Source organism: Podarcis vaucheri (assembly GCF_965113315.1).
Source record: "Podarcis vaucheri genome assembly, chromosome: 1".
Lineage (NCBI taxonomy): Eukaryota > Metazoa > Chordata > Lepidosauria > Squamata > Lacertidae > Podarcis > Podarcis vaucheri.
The window spans coordinates 46,602,200-46,626,685 of NC_138759.1; the positions used below are offsets into that span (position 1 = coordinate 46,602,200).

Sequence of the window (24,486 nt, forward strand, 5' to 3'; positions counted from 1 at the left end):
CAGTCAGGGATGATGGCAGCAGTAGTTCAACAACATCTGGAGAACTACAGGTCTGCCCCCCCAAAAAAGAGAATAGCTGATAGCCATTCCATGCAACCATGGCAGCTAAGCAAAACTAATGTGTTGATGGCCCATCGCAGTCATGTCCTCCCAGAGGCATCTGATTTGTCAGTATGTGAAATCATGCTTGACACCTAAAGATACTAAATGAGAAGGCATTGGCAGGGGTGAAGGGAACTATATATACAGCATGAGAAGTGATGTCTTTCTCAAACTATTTTCAACTGTCTTAAACTCTACTGCCCACTTTCAGCCTGAATGTACAAATTTGCCAGTCACTGGACTTAAAGGTAAAGGGACTCCTGACCATTAGGTCCAGTCGTGACCGACTCTGGGGTAGTGGCGCTCATCTCGCCAAGGGAGCCGGCGTACAGCTTCTGGGTCATGTGGCCAGCATGACTAAGCCGCTTCTGGCAAACCAGAGCAGCGCACAGAAACGCCGTTCACCTTCCCGCCAGAGTGGTACCTATTTATCTACTTGCACTTTGACGTGCTTTCAATCTGCTAGGTTGGCAGGAGCAGGGACCAAGCAACAGAAGCTCATCCCATCATGGGGATTCGAACCACCGACCTTCTGATCAGCAAGTCCTAGGCTCTGTGGTTTAACCCACAGCCCCACCCGCGTCCCTTGTCACTGGACTTAGAAATACTTTAAAACTGTTTAAATGTTGTCACATGGTATTATTACTGTTGTCTTCTTCAGCCCAACTGCACTTTTTTTTCTTTTGTCAAATAGAAGCTGCTGAGACCAGCAGAAACCTATAGCAGTTTATAAATATAAACATAAAATAGAGGCCAAGGTCATTTTGTGAGAACCAAGGCACAGTTACCAAAGCTTCCCTAACTTGTAGAGGATGTGGCTCTAGTTCCAGTGGCACAAATCACTGCTGTAAAAATCAATCTCAAAGACTGGGTAGCTTGGCTTTGTTTAGCTTCCTTCAGTTACACATCACAGCAGCCAATTCCAAATAATTAAGGCGGTAACTTTTATGGGGCAAACTTGTTAGAATCCGTGTGTTTCTTGACCAGTGACAAAGGATTCTGTGTAACTTGAAAGCTTGCATGCTATTACATCAACCAAGGTTAGTCTGTTGAAGCTAAAGTTAGTTTTACTTGTTGTGTTTTGTGTAGTAGATTGAGCCTATGTATTTTTAACTGGAAGCAAGTTCCACTTGGGACTTAACCCCCAAGAAAAAGCACATAAGTTTTGGAACCTGACATCACAACTGCTCGATTACGCCAAAGGCTATCTAGTCCAACATCCTGTTCTCACAGTTGCCAACCAAATGCCTATAGAAAGCTGTCAATCAGGAGCTTAGCAGCCACCCCACCTGTGGTTCCCAGTAACTGGTTTTCTGCCTCCAACAGTTGTCTGTGCCCAACTGTAGTGGTCACTGTTGGTTATCATTCTTACTCATGTTCAGAACATTGCATTGAGGCAGTGCCAAGTGTTCCACAGAAAAATGTTGACTGGGATTTCGTAGCAGTGCTCCAGCTGGTTTGTTTAAAAATAGTTTTTACGACTATCTTGATACAGAAGAGTCTTTCAATCTGAGGCCAGTTTATGAGAATCCAAAGCTTTAGGCTCTTTTTCTCTCCCAATGGCAGCACTGGTAGAGAAATAAACCAAAAGAATAAAAGTAGGCAGATGTTTTTCCCAGTTTGCAGCATTCTGCCATTGGTGCTGGTGGTGTTAGAATGCTGCTGTAACCTGAATAATGTGAGTATTTGCATAGCAGTGAGCTCACCAAGCTTAATTTGCTTCTAGTATTTCCCCTGGCCGCAGCTGCCAGAAGATAGTTTGCGTGTGCCTCACACTATCAGAGGTAAACAGAACCCGGATATAAAATATGAACACAATAGAATGTTTAAAATAAAGTGATTGCAGATCAAGTAGCTTGCCATTTTTCATTACTTATTCCTTAGGAGTGAAAAGAGGCTTACCCTTTGACAACCCCAGTGTGCCCCATAACCAAAATTAAATAGAGGAATAAGGCAACAGGGCATTGAGTGGAACAGCCCATCCTTTAGGCAGCTGCTGTGACGAGATCTTCGAGAGCAGCTGGTGCTATTTCAGATTCTTCTCCTTAATCTGTTTTGAGAGGAATGAGGAGAGGAGGGTCAGTTTAGTACTGTTAAAAGCACTGAGATTAATAAATTAGCAGGCATGGCATTTTAAAATCTGGATATCATTCTTCAGAATGCTTTCCGGTTGAGTGCTACCTGCAGATTAGTTCACAGAGATTAAATTGTTGCATGTGTTCCTCAATAGATAGATTTGCTTTCTCTTCATTCCTGTTTTCTATTTAAGGTGATTAAATTATGTCTTCTTGTGCTAGGCAAGTCACCAATAGATGGAAAACTTAGCAGATTTACCCAGCAGCTGAAGGAAATATTCCCTCTGAGAATAAAACATAATTTGAATACATTAACATAAACTCTCAGGACTTGAGTATTCAACTGGGTGGTGCCTCTGCATGATAGTCCTTTGAATTCTAGTTTTGCTAAGTTGCTTCTAAATATGCAGAAACATGGTTTATATGATAGACCCTTAAACATGTTGGCCTATCTTATCATTAAGGTGTGTTTAGCAAAATAACTTTCAAGCCATCCTGTAAATTTCGGTTGTGTTTTGGCTTAGCTTGATTTTTTGCATGAGGTGAAAAAGTGGCTTCAACTGCCATTCAGTCCTTTTGAAAGAAGCAACTCTGAACTTTCTTCATCCCCGCCTCCACATCGGCACTCTCCCTGAGAGTTTATTTTTAGTTTTCTGAGCTGCAACCTTTGGAAAGCATGCCAGTGGTACGCTCGCACACACCAATTCGGAGGTGAAAGTTACCCAACAATTTCTCTTGCTTCCTGTAGCAGCTTTCTCAGGATGAAACGTACACAAGCTGGTGTCATGGTGGTTCTTCATAAATTTGTTTGAAGCTCTTTTGCAGGCAAAAGGGAGGGAAAGAGAGATCTGTGCCTGAGAAACCGTTTGCAGAGCAACTTCCTCTTTCCTGTCACTTCCTTCCAGGCAGTAAGATCTCCCTTACTTGCTGATTTCTGTTAAGTTGATAAGTTTGCCTAAACCTGATCTCCATGCCGTCGGCTGTTGGTGGTGCCACCGTGGTTCAAGAGACTGGGGCTGGGCAGGTTCCCCGCCAGCATATGAGCACAACAACTGAACCAGGCGGAGGTCCAGCGGGGATCTACTCTGCTATCCTCAGCCGCAACCAGCCCATCATTGGAGTAAAGGAAAAGACCTTTCATGAGCTCCACAAGAAATGCCTTGAGAAGAAGATTCTTTATGAGGATCCAGATTTCCCTGCTAATGACTCCTCCCTCTTCTTCAGCCAAAAGCTCCCTGTCAAATTTGAGTGGAAGAGACCACTAGTAAGTAGGCTTCTTATCTCACGTAAAGTTGTTTTTATTTGATGTTTGCAAATGTAATAAAGACATTTTTCCGTTCCAAGTTAAAAAAAAAGAAAGCATAGATAGAAAAAATGATATCTGGGAAATGATGAGATTTTAAGAGGCTCCACGTGCTCCTTCAACTGATTTGCCCTGATTTATTGAAAAAAACCTTTTGTCAGGTATATCCAAATTTTCAGGGGGAAACACCATGATTTGTGTTGTTTGTGAGTAACACCGTGTGGGTTACACAAACTAAATGGGAATGCAAACAGCTGCAAATAAACAATAAACTCTACTGTGGACAAACCCTGGAAATTTAATCAAGAGTATTCAGTTAGAAGCATGCTGAAAACCACCAGAAGTTCAAGGCTGAAATGCACAAGATTTTATAATTTGTGCATTCTATGAAAAAAATATTCTACAATGATTTGATGGAATCCAAGTTATACTCTAGTAAATAAATACACTAAAAATAGGGAGGACACTTGCATGTTGCAGAAAAATAGCTGTTTCTAAATGGCAGTAAAATGCTATGGGTGACATATTTTAGTCTTATTTATTAATTTACTACCCCTTTATAGCCCACTTTTCCTCCAAGGTGGTATACATAGTTCTCCTCCTTCCCATTTTATCTTCACAACAATCCTGTGAGGTTGGTTAGGCTGAGAGACAGTAACTGGCCCAAAAAAGGTCACCCACAGAACTTCATGGCTGAGTGGGGATTTGAAGCCTGGTCTCTTAATCAGGTACATGTTTACTCAGAAGTAAATTCCACATTTCCAATGAGACTTACTCCTAGGTAAGCGAAAATGGAATGCTTTTATTAGCAACAATCTTTTATTTCCTTAACATTGCATTTCATTTTCATTAAATAATTTATCACAATATTTCTACAATTCCATCAATTTATATAATTGATCATAAACAAAATTGCAGAGGTTTTGCAGCCATTGCCAGTGCAGCTTACAATTTCTTTTAGTCTATAATTATCAAAGCACACACTGTGTGGATCTGGGCATATTATTATTATTATTATTATTATTATTATTATTATTATTATTAACCACAGTTTGCTTGGTTCAGGTGGCACATAAGCGGTTGGTTTAGAGTAATGTGAACTTTTTCAGCAATTTATTTCTGTTCCGTAGGAAATTTGTGAGAATCCACGCTTTATCATTGGTGGAGCCAACAGGAGTGACATTTGTCAAGGAGAATTAGGTACAAGTCCTTTCTTCGGAGCTGTTTTGTGTGTCTGATAAGTTTATTTAGCGAGTCCCTTTCCTCCCTGCAATGGCCTTTGGTTCCCAATTCAAATGTTGGGTAAGTTTGATTTGATTTACCCCCATGATCCTGATGTAGATCTTCATTCACCCCCTCTTTTTTCAAAAAACAAAACAAAACAATTTTTAATTGGTTTTTATACAATAACCATTAAACACTTATCTAGCAGTACAGCTAATAGTGTTTGTTTTATCCATTTTCTCTAGACATACACTTGCACATTCAACATTCTTAACTCAGCCCCTTGTTCCCAATGTAGATCTTTATTTCCCCCTTGTTCCTGATATAAATCATCATGCCACCACACAAAATGGTGTGGGGTGCCACTTTGTGATTTGCCTCAGGTGCCAAAATGTCTTGGGACAGCCCTGTCCTAACTAATATATGCCAGTTAAATGCAAATTGCTCTGAAGACCATTTTCTTTTTTGTAGAAGCACTAATCCTTCAGCAGCATATATTCTCTGTTCCTCCTAGTAATTTTGACACTTAATTTGCCCTGCTCTATATAATTCCTCTCAGGTGACTGTTGGTTCCTGGCTGCCATTGCTTGTCTCACCTTGCATGAGAAGTTGCTGTTCCGGGTCATACCACGGGAGCAGACCTTCATAAAAGATTATGCTGGAATCTTTCACTTCCAGGTATGAGTTGTTGATCAGACACAAGAAGATGCTGCCTTTTGCAGTTCAGCTATGCCACAGTAACCAGCAGCATGGAATAGATTAATAGGCACTGATATCGAAGGCCTATTTTAATGACTTATTTGCTACTGCCACTTAACAAATCTATCTATCTATCTATCTAACAATACAATCACCTAACAAAGTCTAGCCCCAATTATAGTGAGCAAACCAGTTCTTAATCACAATCCACACATCACTTTTTTTCTAACACACATATAACTGCAAATTATATCTATCTGTCTATCTATCTATCTATCTATCTATCTATCTATCATCTATCTATCTATCATCTTTTATCTCCAGTTTTGGCGTTATGGAAATTGGGTGGAAGTTATCATTGATGACCGTTTACCAACATATGGCAGTCAACTGGTCTTCACAAAATCCTCCCAGCAAAATGAATTTTGGAGTGCCTTACTGGAAAAAGCTTATGCAAAGTAAATATACTTTCTACACATTCCATTTCTGTATACTATATGCATATATTATACCCCTATTCAACTGTACATCTGTTTAAACTGAGGTAAATTAAATAATGTGTTATTCTTATAACAAATGTATATTAGTCAGATGCATTTTGATTTTACAATAGAACAGATTCAAAAATGACCTATACCCCAATGAAAATGAATCATCAGAATTTATTTGGAGTGTTTTCTTGTTCCTTCTCAGGCTCCATGGCTCTTATGAGGCTCTCAAAGGAGGTAACACCACCGAGGCCATGGAAGATTTCACAGGAGGAGTAACAGAGTTCTATGAGATAAAGGATGTTCCTAAAGATATCTATAAAATCATGAAACATGCCTTTGAAAGAGGGTCACTCATGGCCTGCTCTATTGAGGTACATCCATTGAACCCATGCCTTTTCTGGGGTTAATTTCATACCACTCATATTCAGTAAGCATAAGACTGAACTGCCACTCCCATCATCCCAGGCCATTGGCCATGCTTGCTGGGGTTGAAGGGAGTTGTAGTTCAGCAACATATGGAGGACCAAATATTCCCCACATTTAAGTCTAAATTTGAGATACCATTTCAGTGCTCTTATGTCACTAGTAAGCACCACTGGTGAAAACATACATTCTTCTGTCCTATGGGCAAGAGGAAATAGAGGTATAAAAACTTGTTTTCCCAACTTTTATTAACTAATCTTGCTATTCTGCTTTATTTTTCATAATGCCTTCCTATTATTTTCCTCCCTCCCCACTTTTCTTTGTTCCAGGACAGTTCAGGGTTTATTTATGGTTCTGCTCCTGAAACTAATCTTGGATTATTAATTGCCCAAATGTTGAAGAATATGAATGAATTTCCAAATGACTCAGTCCAGCAGGCAGAGGAGATGACGAAACGGGTTTGTATTCCTTGCCAATAACCTAGGTTATTGCGTGCAAACAAATCGATTTACTCTGATCAGTAAAATCCTATTAATATTCAATAAAGTTCAGTGAGGCTTACTCCCAAATAAGCAGATATAGGATTGAAGCCTAACTGTGTGTTTGGCTTTGGGATTTGCTGCAGAAATCGTGGATTGCTGTGCAATTTCATTGTTCTGTATGGGACAATGACAATAAAGATATCATATATCGTCTATTGTAAGAGCAGTTTGCAAAGCTGCACATGGACCTTGGAGCAGGATGTTCTTCTAGAATATAAATGGAAAAACTTCTGTCTTATTGCCCTATTAGGAAACCTCATCTTTATCACGGGACATGCACATCAATTTGCCTTCTCCTTTTCAAGAAGGTGGAATAGAAGAAAACAAAACGGAAATGGGCAGAACATGTTGTCCTTTGAAAAATTCCACACATGACACCGTTCTTATTCTTAACATGCTTCCTCTGCATTTTACAGCTTGTGGTTCCAATGCTGTTTGAGAGACGCATGACGAATGGACTGGTAACAGGTCATGCCTATTCAGTTACAGCAGTGGAAGAGGTAAGTGTAGATGCAAAAAGTAAATGTGTTTTGCTAGGGTACAAAAAAATCATGTAGCTCACGTACACAAATTAAGTGGTTAAGCAACCTCACCTTGAAAAGAAAGGAGAATATATTCACTGGTGTCAATCAAGATCAGAGGTGCAAATAAAGCATCTTTAGAAGAGAAAATGGGTAGATGTTAAAGGGACTCCAATAATGATAGCATCCGTTCTTGTTTAAGGTGGATGCATACTACACAGGCTGGTTGAATTAATTATGTTTTCCCCCCTTCCAAGATAACATTTAAAGGGGACAAGCTAAAACTCGTGCGGCTAAGAAATCCTTGGGGGCAAGTAGAATGGAATGGAGCCTGGAGTGACAAGTGAGTCAAGCCATTTGATTTTAAAAGATATTTTAATCTCACTTAATACACTTTGGTTCTTCTGCATGTTTACTAAGAAAGGTAAATGTCCTTTTGTGTTCTGGTGTGAAATTCAGAAGTTAGCGATATATACGTAATTTCTCCAAAGATGCTTTAAAGTGTGCTTAACTGTTTTGAAAGAGTGTAATGCCCAGGTAAAGTGTCATTGGGTGAGTTCCTACCTGCAATGCTCATCACTCAGTGCCTGAACTGATACATTACCAGGGATGGCGCTTTTGTATTTCCTCATACCACTCAATGGCCTGTAGATTCAAGTGTGAGCCATCAAGTTTTGAGTAATCAAGTTATGTGACATGTTCACTGCTTTCCTAAACACCTGTTCTGAAAGGTAACTAAATGCAGTTCACCATTTGCTGAACAAACAAAGGGTAAACTTTTAATTTCTAGATCTAGCACAGAAAAGTTTGCATGCTGATTTATGATTTGAGAAGCGAAGCACATTTACCTTTTAAAAAATCAGTTGTATACTGAAAGTTTCTTCTTCATTATATTGCAGTTCAGATGAATGGAATGTTATTGACAAAGCAGAGAAGACCCGCCTACAACATAAAGTTGCAGAGGATGGGGAGTTCTGGTAAATATCCCATGTTCCTCTCTCCCCCCCCCTCTCTCTTAATATGCTTTTCCTTCAGTCCTATGTTTGACTCAGAATCTACTGCCTTAGATTAGTGGTTCCCAGTGAGCTGTTTTCCCCCCAGAGCTAAGCCATGGAACCATGCTTTTGAAAATGTGGATATATCTATGGTAGTTTTTGTTATGTGAATGGTGCTACAGACAACCTAGGTGGGTTACATGGACCTCCTGGTGTCCATGGACACCCAGTTGGGAACCACTGGTCTAGAGGCAAACCACAAGCCCTTCTCCAGATTAGTCCACTTCATAGGAGCCAACTCAATAAAATATTTGAGGGGGCCGCCACCCCCAAGTTGATGGGCATTCAAATGATGTGTGTACGCAACATCATGTGAAGGTGAAGAAGAAGAATTTTATTATTTGTACCCTGCCCATCTGACTGGGTTGTCCCAGCCACTCTGGATGCCTTACAATCAATGTATTGGGGAATTAAAGGTTTCCTCCATATATTTTTTCTACCTCTAGGATGTCATTCCAAGATTTCCTCAGGTACTTCACAAAGCTGGAGATGTGTAATCTCACACCTGATACCCTGGTGGTTGATAAGCTTCAAACCTGGACTGTTTCAGTGACCGAAGGGAGGTGGGTGCGAGGCTGCACAGCAGGAGGCTGCCGAAACTATCCAGGTAAATAAAATATTGGTTGATTCGAATGGCATTACAGTGGTACCTCGGGTTACAAACACCTCGGGTTACAAACACTTTGGGTTACAGACTCCGCTAACCCGGAAGTAGTACCTCAGGTTAAGAACTTTACCTCAGGATGAGAACAGAAATCGCTTCCTGGCGGCGCGGCGGCAGTGGGTGACCCCATTAGCTAAAGTGGTACCTCAGGTTAAGAACGGTTTCAGGTTAAGAATGGACCTCTGGAACAAATTAAGTTTGTAACCAGAGGTACCACTGTAAAATGTTTTAAAGAATCCTCTGATTAATCAGGCAGAATATTTTTTAAAAATAGGAGAAAAAAGTACTTATAAAAAGATCCATAACAGTGTCTGTCTTAGAAGAGGTATTCCTCTATCTCTCATGTATGTGCTTTCTAAAATCAAGGACAGGATGCCTTTTCTTTTCAAACAGTTGTGTTTGGCCAGGTCATTTTTCTTCGCCTGTGTGTCAGAAGTGGTTCTCTGGATGGAGCAGAGCTGCTTTGCTCACTTCCTGGCGGGTGGTCAGCATTGTGCAAACTCATCAGTGCAGCCAATTCCGTGCTCCTGCCAGTGCATTTGCACTGCATTGACTTCCCATGCCATCTGTGCCTCTCCCTCCTGGTAAGAGACAACGACCCATCTTCTGGGAAGAAAACATAACAGCTCTGCCCCACCCAGCTTCTTCCACGTGTGCATGTGAGAGACAGGGGTCATACCCACTTTTGGCCACTCCCACTGCTGGCACGTGATGTAGGAGGATTGGCCAAGAGGGTATGAGGCCCTCTGACCAGAACAGTTTAGCCACCCCTGCTTTAAATGAGCATCTTATTCCAGAGAAGTGTGGAGAGCAAACATGGTGAAGTTCATAATAAAGCAGATCTGTTTGCTTTACCCAGAGAAAAGTCTACAAATACATTCAAAAAATGCCAAATTTCATTTTCTGAAAGAATTATATATCAAAACTGGAGGGGGGAATGATTACCACAGGGACTGTCAATATAACTGTTTTGAGTGTTAAAATATTACTTCAAATTTGTATGTTTTGGCGTGGGTTGCAGACACATTTTGGACCAATCCTCAGTACCGCTTGAAACTCCTGGAAGAAGATGATGACCCAGAAGATGACGAAGTTGCGTGCAGTTTCCTAGTTGCGCTGATGCAGAAGAACAGGAGGAAAGAACGCAAGCTGGGAGCCAAGCTCCTCACTATTGGCTTTGCCATCTATGAGGTAGCATAGTTGCCACACTGCTGTGTTACTCGTCGCCTCAGTTAGAACTGAACAATAGAGCTGGTCAAGTTCTGGCCCCAGTGATATATGCTCCTCTCATAGCCATCTGACTGTATGTGAAGCAAGCTGTGAAAGGGGAATATAGCAGTAGTCTGCTTTTAAACATCACACTCATAAAACATGACATGAGCTACTTCAAAAATATTACTTTTGTAAACTGTAGACCCTTGCATAATGCCTATATAACAGCCTTTGCCAGCTTCATGCCCTCCAGATGTTTTGGACTAAAACGCCTATTAGTTGTCAAAGCTGTGAACTTAGGCTGTGGGTGGTAGATGTAAATAAATATGCAATAAGCTTTCCTCCATCCATTTCTAATGGAATTTCTATGTTGTTTTTATCTCAGGTGCCAAAAGAGGTATGAACAGAATGAAGAAAGACCTGGTGAAATGTTCTCAAATATCTTCTCGGTTTAACGTTCTCAAATATTACTGCTTTTATGCTTCTCTGTGACAGCTGTTTGGAAGTGTCCAGTCATGTTTCTTAATAGTGACTTGCCACAAATGTGAAAAGTGGATTTGCACATATCTTAGACATTTGTATTTTTCCTGTGTAAGGCATCCCAAACCATGCACTCAGATACACATGCAAGAGGACACATAAAAATATTAAAAGGGGAATGTGTTACCAGAAATGAAAAGTGTGGAGTATTATATGTAGAAAAATATCTGTATGGTTTCATTGAAAATATGAGAATGTGTTTTATATGTAACTACATAGTATCTGGAGAAATCACTCAAGTAGAGATACAACCTGTCACATACTTTTAAATAAATGCCACCCATCATTTGATGGTAATGTTCCTAGATAATGTGAGTAGTTTACAATCCTAAACCACCCTTCAAATTTCATCACATGGAAAGAAGGATTAAACAGGTCGTCTGTAGCCATCATGACTAAATCCCATTGAAATCAGCAGAAGCAGTTATGGCCAACTAGATCGGATGCAGGAAATTCTGATCTGGGGTTTCTTGTTTTTCTTCAAAGCATCTGCATTGGGCTTATTAATTTGTTTGGGGAAGTGAGAAATGGGCAGGATGGAATATTCAACCACCCAGAGCAGGTTGGCAAAAGTACAGCATCTGTTGCAACATCACTTTCCCATGCAAATGAGCAAGCCCATGTGCCTGCACTGAATTAGAAAGAGAAGATCCTGATCAAATATCTTTTACACTATATCCAGTTCAGCTCTTAGTCACATCTATCTAACCATAGCTGGATTGCGGCAATGTATTTAGGTGCAATACATTGCCAAGTGGTCAACGGAGCTTTGCTCTCTGTTTTTAAGCATGCCGTTTGAAAGTTCTGGGGCGTACACAGTTTTTTGTTCGGCAATTTATTGTTTTTGTTTACAGATGCAGGGTGACAAGAAGCATTTACAGAAGGATTTTTTCCTCTACAATGCCTCCAAAGTAAAGTGCAAGAGCTACATAAACATGAGAGAGGTCTCCGAACGCTTCCGGTTGCCTCCAAATGAATATGTCATCATCCCATCCACGTATGAACCTCACCAAGAGGGAGATTTTATCCTAAGAGTTTTCTCAGAAAAACCAAGTCATTCGGAGTAAGTATTCCAAAACATTTATAAAAATAAAATTATTATACTTTTTGAGTGTTTGGAGTGTTTTGTGCCTAAGAACACAAGAAGAAACCAACTGGATCAGATCTAAGGCCCACCTAGTGCAGCAGCCTGTTCTCCCAGGAGCCAATCAGATGCCTAAGGGAAACCCCAGAAGCAGGACCCGAGCACAATAGCCCTCTCTCCATGTATCATTTCCAGCAACTGGTATTCAGAGGCGTACTGCCTCAGGCAGTGGAGATGGAACAATATATCCCCCATGAATTTGTCTTATTCTGTCTTAAAACCAACCAAGTTGGTGGCCATCACTACATCTAGCGGAAGAACCTTCCACACTTAAACTATGTCCTGTGTGGAATAGTGCTTCCTTTTGTCTGTCCTGGATCTTCCAACATTCAACTTAATTGGATGGCCCATGATTTCCGTACTACTTATACCAATCCTATCAAGTGTTATTCTTCACATTTTGCAGATGGGGATGGCTGAGGCAAAAATGATTTTCCTCAGGCAGGGGTAGGTAACTGTAATGTTTCTAGGGGTTGCTTGTGTGTAAATCATAAAATCATAGAATCATAGAGTTGGAAGAGACCACAAGGGCCATCGAGTCAAACCCCCTGCCAAGCAGGAAACACTATCAGAGCACTCCTGACATATGATTGTCAAGCCTCTGCTTAAAGACCTCCAAAGTAGGAGACTCCACCACACTCCTTGGCAGCAAATTCCACTGTCGAACAGCTCTTACTGTCAGGAAGTTCTTCCTAATGTTTAGGTGGAATCTTCTTTCTTGTAGTTTAGATCCATTGCTCCGTGTCCGCTTCTCTGGAGCAGCAAAAACAACCTTTCTCCCTCCTCTATGTGACATCCTTTTATATATTTGAACATGGCTATCATATCACCCCTTAACCTCCTCTTCTCCAGGCTAAACATGCCCAGCTCCCTTAGCCATTCCTCATAAGGCATCGTTTCCAGGCCTTTCCAATCAACGCCACTCTTGCCTGGTTGCCTGAATGAACCCTTTCTGTTTGGACAGCCACGTGCCCGTGGCTGTCTCAATCGCTGGCAGAATCCGTTAGTGGGCGTTTCTTGAACTTCTTCCAGCAAAGAAGCTCTTTGACGCTTAGTTTCCTCCTAGCCTCCCTGCGCGGAAGCCTTCTGCGCAGGGAGGGTGTGGGCATCGGAGGACCCGTGCTCTCCCCGCTGGTCCCCGGCGAGGAGTCTTGGAGCCACCTCACCAATTCCCCCATCTGCCCCCCTTCTCCACTGGTGCTACACTGATTTCCTTCCCCAGAAGATGTGCTGCTTCTCTCCCTCCCGGGACGCTCTCCGGAATCCCCCTGGAGCCCTCCCTCTCCCTCTGGCTCCGATGGCAGTTCCCTGACAGTAACCTTCTTTTTTTTAACCTGAGGGCCACTTTGCCTTATAGAGAACTTTCCAGAGGCCACATGGCAGTGCCGGGTGGGGCAACAAAGGTGATGCAGCATATTGTAAAAAGTTGCACTACCTCTGTTGCCTCACCTGACAATGGCATGTGGCATCTGGAAGGTTCCCTATAAAGGAATGTGTCCTGTTAGCTGAAAAGTCACATGGAGTCAAAAGCCAAAGGTTTCTATACTCCCATCTCATTATCGGAAGATAATGTCCAGGTAAACAAGAAATATTATCACATTTCAAGGACACATTCCAGCCAGGGAGAACACTTGAAGAGGGTGTGGTAGACCAGGGGTGTGGCCTAAGGAGAGTCCTGAAGACCAAATAGAGCAACCTGAGGGGCCACATTTGGCCCCTGGGGCCTAAGGTTCCTCACTCCTGATCTAAGACCACTCCATGGGTAAAGTAATACTGGAACCAGGGATTTTGCTGCACCATCTCATTACACAAAGGCAGCAAACTCTTTGTCCCCCTGTCCATCATGCTGTGCTCTTTTGTTATACACCTGGATTAGAATGATTGCAATCTAAGGCTCCCATTTGATGCACACTTACCATTGAACACAGTGGAACTTGCTTATGAGGAAACATGAATAGAATTGTGCTGTGTACAAAGAAAGGCTGCTTAAAACTAAGCCTGGCTTCTCTATTGAAACGTGTCATCATGCAGTGCTTTCCAAGCCAAGTAAAAAGATGCACATCATAGAAATATCTTATCCCTCTTCCTATCGTTTCTCCCTTTACTCAACCCTTTCAATTTTACAGGGAAGTTGAAAACAAGATTGAAGTAGGACATCTTTCTGTGAGTACATTGTCTTTGACGTTTTCCCTCTTGGAGCCCTTGGTTGATTTGTCAAATGACACGAAAGGTTATAACTGATGTCACTCTGTCAGACTCTAATGCCTGTTTCTAAACGTCATTGCAATTGCAGTATTGCTGTTTGTGCTGTAGAATGGCTGCAATACCAGAAATGTACAAACTTGCCGTGTGCTTTTAAAACACACATATGAGAGTGATGAAAAACCCACCCCTCAGCCTTCTTTGCTCTCAGCTTATTAATATTATTTTATTCACTGAGTGGGTGTCTAACTGACAAATCTGATGGCACCAGGGTGTGTGATGATGAGCCAATATGTAGACTGTGCTTTGTGAATTCACTGCCCTCTTTCTAACTGCCACGCTCTGATTTGCTGCTGCTTCTCCACTTCTTCTTCACCTCTCTCTCTAGCCAATCATATTTGTCTCAGACAGAGCAAACAAGAACAAGGATCCGAAAGGTGATGATGGGCCTAAAAAGGACAAGGGGAAAGCAAGCACAGATAAGAAAAAGAAAAGTGATGAGGTTTCTGTATCGGCCAGCATGAGGAAAGCTGTGTGTGCTCTAACTAGCATGTCCAAGTGGCTGAACAGGGTCTAAACCTGGTCACACAGCAAGCATGCAGCTTCAGACATAATATTTGCCTCCTTCGGAAAACATCTCCTTGGGAGAATTATTCCTTACAGAGGAAAACATACATGATGCTCATGACCTTGTTTGCCTGTAAAGCTTAGTCAAACCATGGTTTAGCATGAATAACCAAATGTGCAGGTTTCCAGAGCAAAAGATTGTGGTGGCACAGCTGTGCTCCATCTCCCCCACCCTGGTTCTGCTGCTGCGATACTACCTGAGGCTAAGTCCTTGTTTGACTTAGTATTACGACCAAGCTCCCTTCAGACAAACCATGAGTGGCAAACCAAGAACAAATCTTTGGTACAACTCATAGTTTGTTGGAGTGAGACAACCCATGAGGTTCAGGCATAACAGTAAGTCAAACCATGGTTTAGCACCAGCAAGAGATCAACCAGTGAAGCAGAAACAATCCTTACTTTGGGAACCACGGAGCCCGGTGTTATGCATGTTTACTCAGCAGTAAGTCCCACCATTATCAATGGGAGTTATTCCTAAGTATGTGTTAATAGGATTGCAGCCTTAGAAAGTGCTGAGGCATCAAACAAAGTACCTTTGACAGGTCCATGGACAGAGTAGCTCCCAAAGAAGCAACCAAAAAGAGGAGGATGGGAAGAGCCCTATGGGGGGGGGCTGACTTGGGACCTCTCCAGAGGTCCTGCAAAAGGTTCGGGGTAGATACATTGCTTTGTTTCTGATCAGTGCATGTCCTGTAACTTCCAGCTAAAATCCTGTTACTTTTTATGCCACAAACGGCCTGGTTTATTTCCTGTCCCACTTTTATTGCACTATAGTGACAGAGTGCCCCTCCAGCAATAATGTGGTAACACTGGAGAAGCATTGCAGAACAAGTTATAAAGCAGAATGATGTATGGATGATCCAGTATAAATCAACCTCTAAGGCCCTATTATTGAGTTAATGGCATGTTGCAGAAATCACCCACCCACCCAGATATAAACTCAGAATGAAGTGTCATTTGGCTGAATTGCAAGGAAGCGTCCCAATAAACCATCTTTTCTCTTCTAAGAACTCATTGATCATTAGTTTCATTTCAATCAATCCTTTGCATTTTGTGTCTTTGCAGCCTGCACAAAGAGATTCCAAGGAGAGTGAGGAAGAGAAACAGTTCAGGAATATTTTCCGGCAAATTGCTGGAGATGTGAGTACACAACTGCTTCTATTTTGTGTCAGACCAATACTGGCAACTTGTAAATAAATATATAAGTAGTTTATCCAATGCCTTAAGCTATGTAAAGCTAATTGCAGAGTATTTGAAAGTCTGTATCCATCCTGTCAGTGCAAATTTAGGGCTGAATGAATATGGTCCCCCAAAATTATCCACCCTATTTGCAGGTGGCAAAACTGGGGGTGGCACAGCTTCCCTCTACTCCTGTTCCACCCTTACAAAGGAAGATGTTTAATTTTCATAACTCCAGCTGAATAATCTAGATACAGTCTTCAAATTAAAATGATTCAGACTAAAACTATAAATTCTGCAGTAGCCTAACTTTCTGCTGGGTCTGCTAGTCTGAATTGTCTCAAAATATTTTTTGTGTTGTAAAAAGATTTGTCCTTAACAGGGCAGCTTAGTTTCCAATGTACCAACTGTCTCTTGTCATAAATCTCTGGTTTAATGGAATTTTATGTTTGAGGTAGGCTATAGCATATCTGCTCCTGCCAACCTAGCAGTTCGAAAGCACGTGGAAGTGCAAGTAGATAAATAGGTACTGCTCCGGCAGGAAGGTAAACAGTGTTTCCGTGCGCTGCTCTGATTCGCCAGAAGCAGCTTAGTCATGCTGGCCACATGACCCGGAAGCTGTACACCGGCTCCCTCGGCCTATAGAGCGAGATGAGCACCCCAACCCCAGAGTCGGTCACGACTGGACCTAATGGTCAGGGGTCCCTTTATAGCATATCTACATACACTTATCCAGTTCACAAGTAATGGACAAACAATCATGAGGGTTATTGGAGTGAAATCTCCTCTTCTATACAACTACAAGAATACATTGGAGCTCTGTCCTCTTTTCCATCTGGTTATCCTACACAGCCTGCTCTAATTTTGAATTAGACCACCTTCTCTGTCATGTTAGAAATCTGCTTCTAAGCGCCTAAGTACATTTCCTTTGTCCACATCTGCATGCACACATTCCTGCTGTGGAAAGAGATTGGACCTGCCATTCTTGCAACTTTTTACTCCCTGATTAACTTTACCACTTTCTTGCCCCCTTCTTTTCCTCACAGGACATGGAGATCAGTGCTGATGAACTCCAGAATGTCCTCAACAATGTTCTGAAGAAACGTAAGCTTGGTTTCCCTTTCCGTCCTTCTATTCTGCCTGCCAAAAAAATTACCAAACTCTGGGGTTTTGCATGTGTATCACTTCTTTGCTTACATATTTATTTATTTTTTAAAAAAATTAAATTTCTATACTGTACCGCCCTTCATGTGAGGATTGCAGGGCAGTTTACAATAGAAAAAACACAAAAATACATATTAGCAAACAAAAATAATACCTTCCACAATTTAAGAGACCATAGATTGTTTAATGATATAATGTATTTCTGTTTACACTTTTAAATGTAAGTCACTTGGATACCTTGTTAATGAGCAACTAATAAATCATCATCATCATAAGCCTTATTTGAAGATATTTTTAAAAATATGGATGAAGGTCTTCCAGAAGAGTAATAAATTCCTCTTAGTCAATTATACGATGGCTAGGCATCAGTTTGCAAATGTTTAGAACATTCTTCTGTTGCCAGAATCTTAAATCACCTAATAGTTGTGAAGCATTGGTTGTCAGTTTGTTTTTATTATATGGTGCCAATGACATCGGTGACAATCGTAGACTTAACAGTTGCTGGTGTTTAATCCAGACCCTTAAAGTAGTTGCTATAGATCAAAGTACATTTGGGCTATGTAAGGAGTTTCTTGGTCTGTGCCATAATAAATCCCAAGGTTTGTTTCTCAAGCAGACCTGCTTTTAGTCATCGACCTGATAAACTGACCAATAAAACATGTGCAATTATATATTAATGTTTATCTAATTTAACCCAATTATTTTAGACCAGGACCTGAAGACAAAAGGGTTTGCGCTGGAGTCCTGCCGGAGCATGATTGCTTTAATGGACGTATCCTTTTCAAATCATGCACAATCACTTCGTATAGCAATACTGCTCCTAGAAGCATAGAATTGTAGAGTTCGAAGGGGCCACGAGGGCCATCTAGTAGTTCAACCCCCTGTAATGCTTCACTGTGCCTTATCAATGGGTAGTCAGGCCATATAGAGGTATTGAACAGGGAGGAGAATTCTGCAAGGAGCTTCCGGAGCTGACAAGAGCGAGAACTACCTGCAAGCTTGGCTCAAAGAAACAGTAACCAACTGAAATTTAGTACAGTGGTACCTTGGTAGTGGAATGCCTTAGTTGTCAAATAAATCGGCTCTCGAACGTCTCAAACCCGGAAGTGAGTGTTTCAGTTTGCGAACATTTCTTGGAAGCTAAACGTCTGACACGGTTTCCGCGGCTTCCGATTGGCTGCAGGAAGCTCCTGCAGCCAATCGGAAGCCACGCCTTGGCTTCCAAACTGTCCCGTGAGTTGAACGGAATGGAACGGATTAAATTTGAGAACCAAGGTATGACTGTATTCACTTTATCATATATTTATAATTATAATTAATAAAAATATATACAAATATTACTTTTGTTATAAAAATCTGTCCTCTCTAGTTTTATGCTATGTCTAAAATACCACTGTTACTGATTTATAGATAAGGGGGGTGAATGAATTGTGGTAAAGAAAAACTGTTTCTCCTCTTATTGAAGAAAGTCAGTCAACTAGGTGGCTAAGTAGGAGATTTTATTCACTTTTTCTATCTCTGGACATTAAATCCTTCTCATTTGGAGAAGGATTCTACACTACCCCTCAAAAGAAGTCAGACTTTGTTCACTATATTTACTTTTTATTTTTAACTAAACAACATCACAGACAGATGGTTCTGGGAAGATAAACCTTGATGAGTTTCGACACCTTTGGAATAAGATTAAGAGCTGGCAGGTATTCTTTGTTTCTTGCATATTTTGAAAGATAGAGGGTAAACTAGCTTGTGAATGTCAAAGTCTACACATAGCATGACAAAATTGAACCACAAAAGATGACTGGGCTCCTCTCTACATCATTTCATTCTTTTTTTTTTTTCATTTTCAGACAATTTTCAGACATTATGATGCTGATCAATCAGGAACTATTAACAGCTATGAGATGCGTAATGCAGTTAATGATGCAGGTATCACACAGTGATCAATGCGGGATATTGCTTAAAGAGCATTTTCATTCCTATTTTGTCTTTGATAAAGTGGGCTATATCCAACTGTCATTCTCAGATTAGACCCATTAACAAAGACCTACATTAGATATGTCCATTAATTTCAATGGCTCAACTCTGAGTAAGACTTACTTTGATTCAACACTATGCTTTTGTTTTAGCAGGAAACATAAAGAAAGGGGACCTGGGACCTTCCAGAAGTTTCTGGACTAAACTCCTACCTTCATTTACCATTGGCCAAGCTTATCTGGGGCTGGTGGGGTCTGGAGTTTCCCATTACTTATCCAAGTGATATTACCTCTAAAAAAAGGTCAGAGAATAGACAAAAGCAAATTCCTATCACCCAGGACGTTCCATTTTGTTTCTCTCTGCAGGGTTTCACCTGAATAACCAGTTGTATGACATCATTACAATGCGATATGCTGACAGAAATATGAACATTCAGTTTGACAGCTTCATCTGTTGTTTCGTGCGACTAGAGGGGATGTTCCGTGAGTATTTATTAAAATGTATTTAAAATGGTTTTATCTAAGGAGTGCCCAAGGAGGTTAACTCGGAGTGTAATAAAGCTCCATACCGCATGGAAATGTTCCGATTGATTCCAATGCATGCATGTAATGCAGACAGTTGAGATGTAAACATTCTTCACAGCCAGGAGGCCTTTCTGGGTTTTGGAAAGCTTGCCTTCAGAATCATTCCAAACTTTCCTTGTTTGTGTTCTAGCTGCTGGTTCATTTACTTATCCTCTAGCCTTTAGAGGCCCTAAGTACTTAAAAGGTTTTGGTGCACCCATATTCAAAATATAAACACGTGAGCCTCGGTGGACCAAGTGGCATTAACTCCAAGATTAATGTGTATCATTAATTTATAAATAATATATTTGTTGTTGTTGTTGTTTTCCTTTTTATTGGGGAGGTTGCCTTTTTCCTCCAGCTGCACCATATGGTCCACGGTAAATCTGGCAATGGAAAATTTATGTGGTGCCCCCCTTCCCTTGATGTCCTAAGCCAGGCACAGGCAAACTCCGGCCCTCCAGATGTTTGGGATTACAGTTCCCATCACCCCTAGCTAACAGGACCAGTGGTCAGGGATGATGGGAATTGTAGTCCCAAACATCTGAAGGGCCAGAGTTTGCCTATGCCTGTCCTAAGCACATGTTTATTTTGCTTAATGGTTAATCCAGCCCTGCCTCAGCTCAACACCATACCAAGGAAAAGAATGGGGAAAAGGCCCTAGAAAGAAGCAGTTTGTCCATATTGACTGTTATTTTTTTTAACATTATTAATCTCTTGAGAGGAAAGGGCAATCCTGAAATAAAATTATTAGAAATTGCTATGCCATTTTTTATTCAAATTTTGTTTTTTTTTGTTTTTGCCACTCTGTTTGAAGATTAGCTTTCAAATATGGCAGCTATCAGGATCTTCCAAGCTTACTAACCCACTGAGCTATCCAGGCTCTCATATCATTGCCGATATTTATGAATTCCTAGCACATACATCACACTGTTCAGGAGATGACTGGTTTTTGTTTCTAGCATTTGAAACACTGTAGTTCTTGAAACCTCACAATTCTGAGGGCTGCTGTCTAGTTTGCTAGTCGGAATGCTCTATATTTTACATGGATTGACTGTATGCTTTGTTTTCTCCTGTCCCCTTAGGTGCCTTTCATGCCTTTGATAAAGATGGCGATGGTATTATTAAACTGAATGTCTTAGAGGTAACCACTTTTACTTTGTGTTGTACTTCAGTTTACAGCTGTACTGTTCCAATTTTTCTCCTTAATGAGGGGACATACTAAAAAGAATAGGAAGACTGAAGATAAAATCAGTTTGGGGGCTGATTCTCATGTTGCATTTCTTCCTAAATGCATGCATGCATGTTTGTATTGTGCACCCATACAGAGGTATTGGGAGCAAGAAATAAACACCAACTTTTGTGGGTTTAGCAAGCTCACACCTTTCTTGTTTATACAGTGGTGCCTCGCAAGACGAAAAGAATCCATTCCACGAGTCTCTTCGTCTAGCGGTTTTTTCGTCTTGCGAAGCAACCCTATTAGCGGCTTAGCGGATTAGCGCTATTAAAAAATCACAAGACTCGCAAGACGTTTTCGTCTTGCGAAGCAAGCCCATAGGGAAATTCGTCTTGCGAAGCGCATCGAAAAACGGAAAACCCTTTCATCTAGCGGGTTTTTCATCTTGCGAGGCATTCGTCTTGCGGGGACCACTGTAGTACTGTAACCCAATTGGGCATGACATGATATCTAGCAGCCCAACCGCCAGCCCATACCACGTCCAAGTGTGGGGAGAGTTGACCATTCAGTTTTGCCCCTCAAGAAACCTGAGAGTGTTGCTGTCAACAGCCCCCAATATAATTTTAAATCTGACCCAATCCCTGTTTACTCAGAAGTAAATCCCACTGTGTTTAACATTGCAAGTGGAATGATGAACTTAGGAAGGTTACACAGATAGCCTAACGATTGTTCTGCACTTTAAACATTGCTGTTGTCACTTAACATTTCTCCCTTCCTTCCAGTGGCTGCAGCTAACCATGTATGCCTGAAAAACATCACTTCTACTTCTGTCTTCCGTCTCAAAATTGCACCTTGTCTTTTGAACTGAAAGAAGCCGGTCGATATTCACTTGCAAGACAGGGACTTCTGTGAATCTCCATCCTTTAACAGCTTAGATGGCGAGGGCAGCACAACTCGAGAGGAACATAAGGAAGCAGCATCTATCTCCCTTTACCAAGTGACAGTAAATTGAAAATGTCCTTTTCCAGTTATTGATAACTGACACCAGGACGAAGGCATATTTTGCATCAGAAAGTTGCAGCCATCCCTGTGGTGGGAAATGCATTGTTCTGGGGCACGCTGGCAATTCTTTACAACAGGGGTGGTGAACCTCAGACCTGCAAACCTGAATCTGGGCCTCTTTATCCAACCCTTGGGGTTCCTCGCCTCCACAACATGCCTCAGCAGCCCTGCTCCATGCTCTGTGCTCAAGTGCTTTTGCCTGGCTGGAATATGCCTGTGAAATGTGATAATGCCGCTTGCTTGCCCGGATACAGCATGGAGAAATGCGTCTTGAGGATGTGTGTTGAAACCTCTGGCCCGCATTCTTGAAATGTAGATGCTGTATACAAAGGTATGAGCTACCCTGAGACTTCCGGGTTAGCGCCATCGGCAATGGCGGAGTTCCTCTGACCAAGAGGAACCCGCTCCGTGAGAATCGGGATAGATAGAGGTCTATCTAAATCGCGTGGTTTTACATGAGTAGAATGTGTCCTTTTATTTAAAATGCATCTCTGGGTTATTTGTGGGGCATAGGAATTCGTTCATTTTCCCCCTCCAAAATATAGTCTGGCCCACCACATGGTCTGAGGGACAGTGGACCGGCCCAAAGGTTGCTGACCCCTGATGTAATACATCTGACAAAAGCTACAGAGCGTACTAAGGCTACAAAGGTATCTAGACAGCCACAACTGGAAATATTTTAACAGTGCCATCCAATAAACATTTCTGCTTATGTTCTGAGTTGCTGTCATCTTTGGTGTCAGCTTTTGAGAATAAGAACAGCCCTGCTGGATCTATAGTCCAGCATCCAAATCAGTCCAGTAGCCATCTGGATGCTCATGGGAAGCCAAGAAATAGAACTTGAACATAATAGTCCTCCCTTCCCACAGTTTCCAGCAGCTGGCATTCAGAAATATGCTGCCTTCAACCATGGAATAAATAACAGTAGGGCCATCCTGACTACTACCTATTGCTAGTCTTAGCCTTCATGAACTTCTCCAATGCCATCCAAGTTGGGGGCCATCACAGCCGCCTCTAAGGAGTGCGTTCCATAGTTTAACTATGTGCTTTCATTTATCTGTCGAAAGGTTCTTGCCAAATCCCACATCAAAGAACCACTTTTCTGCTCTTTCTACCCACACAAATCATCCCAGCAAGCCAGCTAAAACACTTTTACAAGTATCAGAAGTGGGATCAGAAGAATAAAGGCCACACTATATTTCTCTTGGTACAAAGTAATTTTTATTGTCTGATTTGTTTTTTACTTCACAGCTTTGTAGTAAAAAAAAGGAAAGGAAAGACCAAGTCACTTTGTGCATATGAGCCACACAGGTCATCCAACTGAAACAAAATGAGTTGCGAAAGCTGCCAATACATTTGTTATAGTGTGTATTACCGATGCAGTTTCTCAACTAGTATTACTCATGGTCTGTTCTTGAAGAATTACTGTTCTTGCCTCACAAGGTATATTATATAATTTGAGACATCCTAGTTGTGTTAAGATCATAGCACTGCACATGAAGGAAAATGAGAAGTTTGTACCGTAATTTTCGCTCCATAACACGCAGTTTTTTGCTCCTAGAAAGTAAGGGAAAATGCCTGTGCGTGTTACGGAGCGAATGCACTCGACCGGAGCCATGGCTGCCGTCAGTCAAGCAAAGCGGAGCCGCTTGCAGGGCTTTGCACGGCTCTAACTTTGCTTGCTTTACAGCCAGGAGGAGGGGGAGGAGCTGAGGAGGAGGGAGGGAAGGAGAGCCATGGCAGCAAAGCGGGCAGCAGCCGCTTACACGCGAGGAGGGACAGACGGGAGCCATAGCAAGCCGGGAGAAGGCAGGCAGTTCAAAGCCAGCAGGCGCTTTTAAAGTAGCCGGTAACAGCTGCTGCAGCCTCAGCTAGCAAAGGTCCCAGCGCTCTCTAAATGGAGCAATGAGGCTGCAGAGGGAAAGGAGGGCTTGGATCAGGAAGGATAAAGTTTAAGCAACCAGCAGCAAAAACCCCCAAAACCAACCTGGAGCTCTGAGCCACGAGCGCAGTGAAAACCAGGAAGTAAAAGAAAAGGCTATCCCCCCCGCTTCTCAGCTGTTTTCAGGCAGGATAGATTTGAGCATTGTCTGGGTCCTAGTGCCCCTACTGCTTTTTGTGCTCCATTGTATTGCTGCTGGTGGCTGCTTATCACTCAAACTGAACCTGATACCAGTAGCCACCTGTACAAACAAAGTAGAAGGCTGCAAGGAGGAGAGCTTTTACACAGCTAATAGCAAATCCCCTGCAATCCAAGTCCTCCTCACTTGCTCAAATCTATTCTGCCTCAAAACAAGGAGCGAAGAAAAAGGCTGCAAACTGTTAAATGGAAAAAACCCCAGGCACAGGGCAAATACCTTAAGTATACCTTTAAAGCAACAGTGCTCTTTCCCTCCCTGCTCAGCTCGCAGAAAAGCTGCTTCTCCACCCACCCCACGCGTGCTCCTTATCCCTTGAGTGCTTTTCCTTCCCTCCCCACTTAAAACGTGGTTACAAAGCACGGATCCACATGGATCCTCAGGATTTTTGCACTGGGTCACCCC

The 24,486-nt window shown here is 41.8% G+C and overlaps 1 protein-coding gene across 1 annotated transcript; it reads left to right on the top strand.

Annotated features, from left to right (window-relative positions):
• The first annotated feature begins 2,705 nt into the window (after positions 1 to 2,705).
• On the top strand, positions 2,706 to 22,288 carry CAPN3 (calpain 3). Its single transcript, XM_082239876.1, has 23 exons — positions 2,706 to 3,441; positions 4,611 to 4,680; positions 5,264 to 5,382; positions 5,728 to 5,861; positions 6,097 to 6,265; positions 6,647 to 6,775; positions 7,276 to 7,359; positions 7,638 to 7,723; positions 8,280 to 8,357; positions 8,882 to 9,042; positions 10,121 to 10,290; positions 10,697 to 10,708; positions 11,706 to 11,914; positions 14,122 to 14,158; positions 14,586 to 14,699; positions 15,890 to 15,964; positions 17,050 to 17,107; positions 17,875 to 17,939; positions 18,796 to 18,864; positions 19,015 to 19,093; positions 19,507 to 19,623; positions 20,790 to 20,848; positions 21,664 to 22,288. Exons 1-23 carry the CDS (start codon positions 3,148 to 3,150, stop codon positions 21,688 to 21,690), a joined length of 2,415 nt encoding a protein of 804 aa, XP_082096002.1. The 5' UTR covers positions 2,706 to 3,147; the 3' UTR covers positions 21,691 to 22,288.
• Positions 22,289 to 24,486: the final 2,198 nt, after the last annotated feature.

Coding starts and splice junctions, on each gene's coding strand:
- CAPN3 (XM_082239876.1), top strand. CDS start 3,148: ATGCCGTCGGCTGTTGGTGGTGCCACCGTGGTTCAAGAGACTGGGGCT. Junction 18,865..19,014: donor ATAAGATTAAGAGCTGGCAG/GTATTCTTTGTT, acceptor TTTCATTTTCAG/ACAATTTTCAGACATTATGA. Junction 19,094..19,506: donor TAATGCAGTTAATGATGCAG/GTATCACACAGT, acceptor TTCTCTCTGCAG/GGTTTCACCTGAATAACCAG.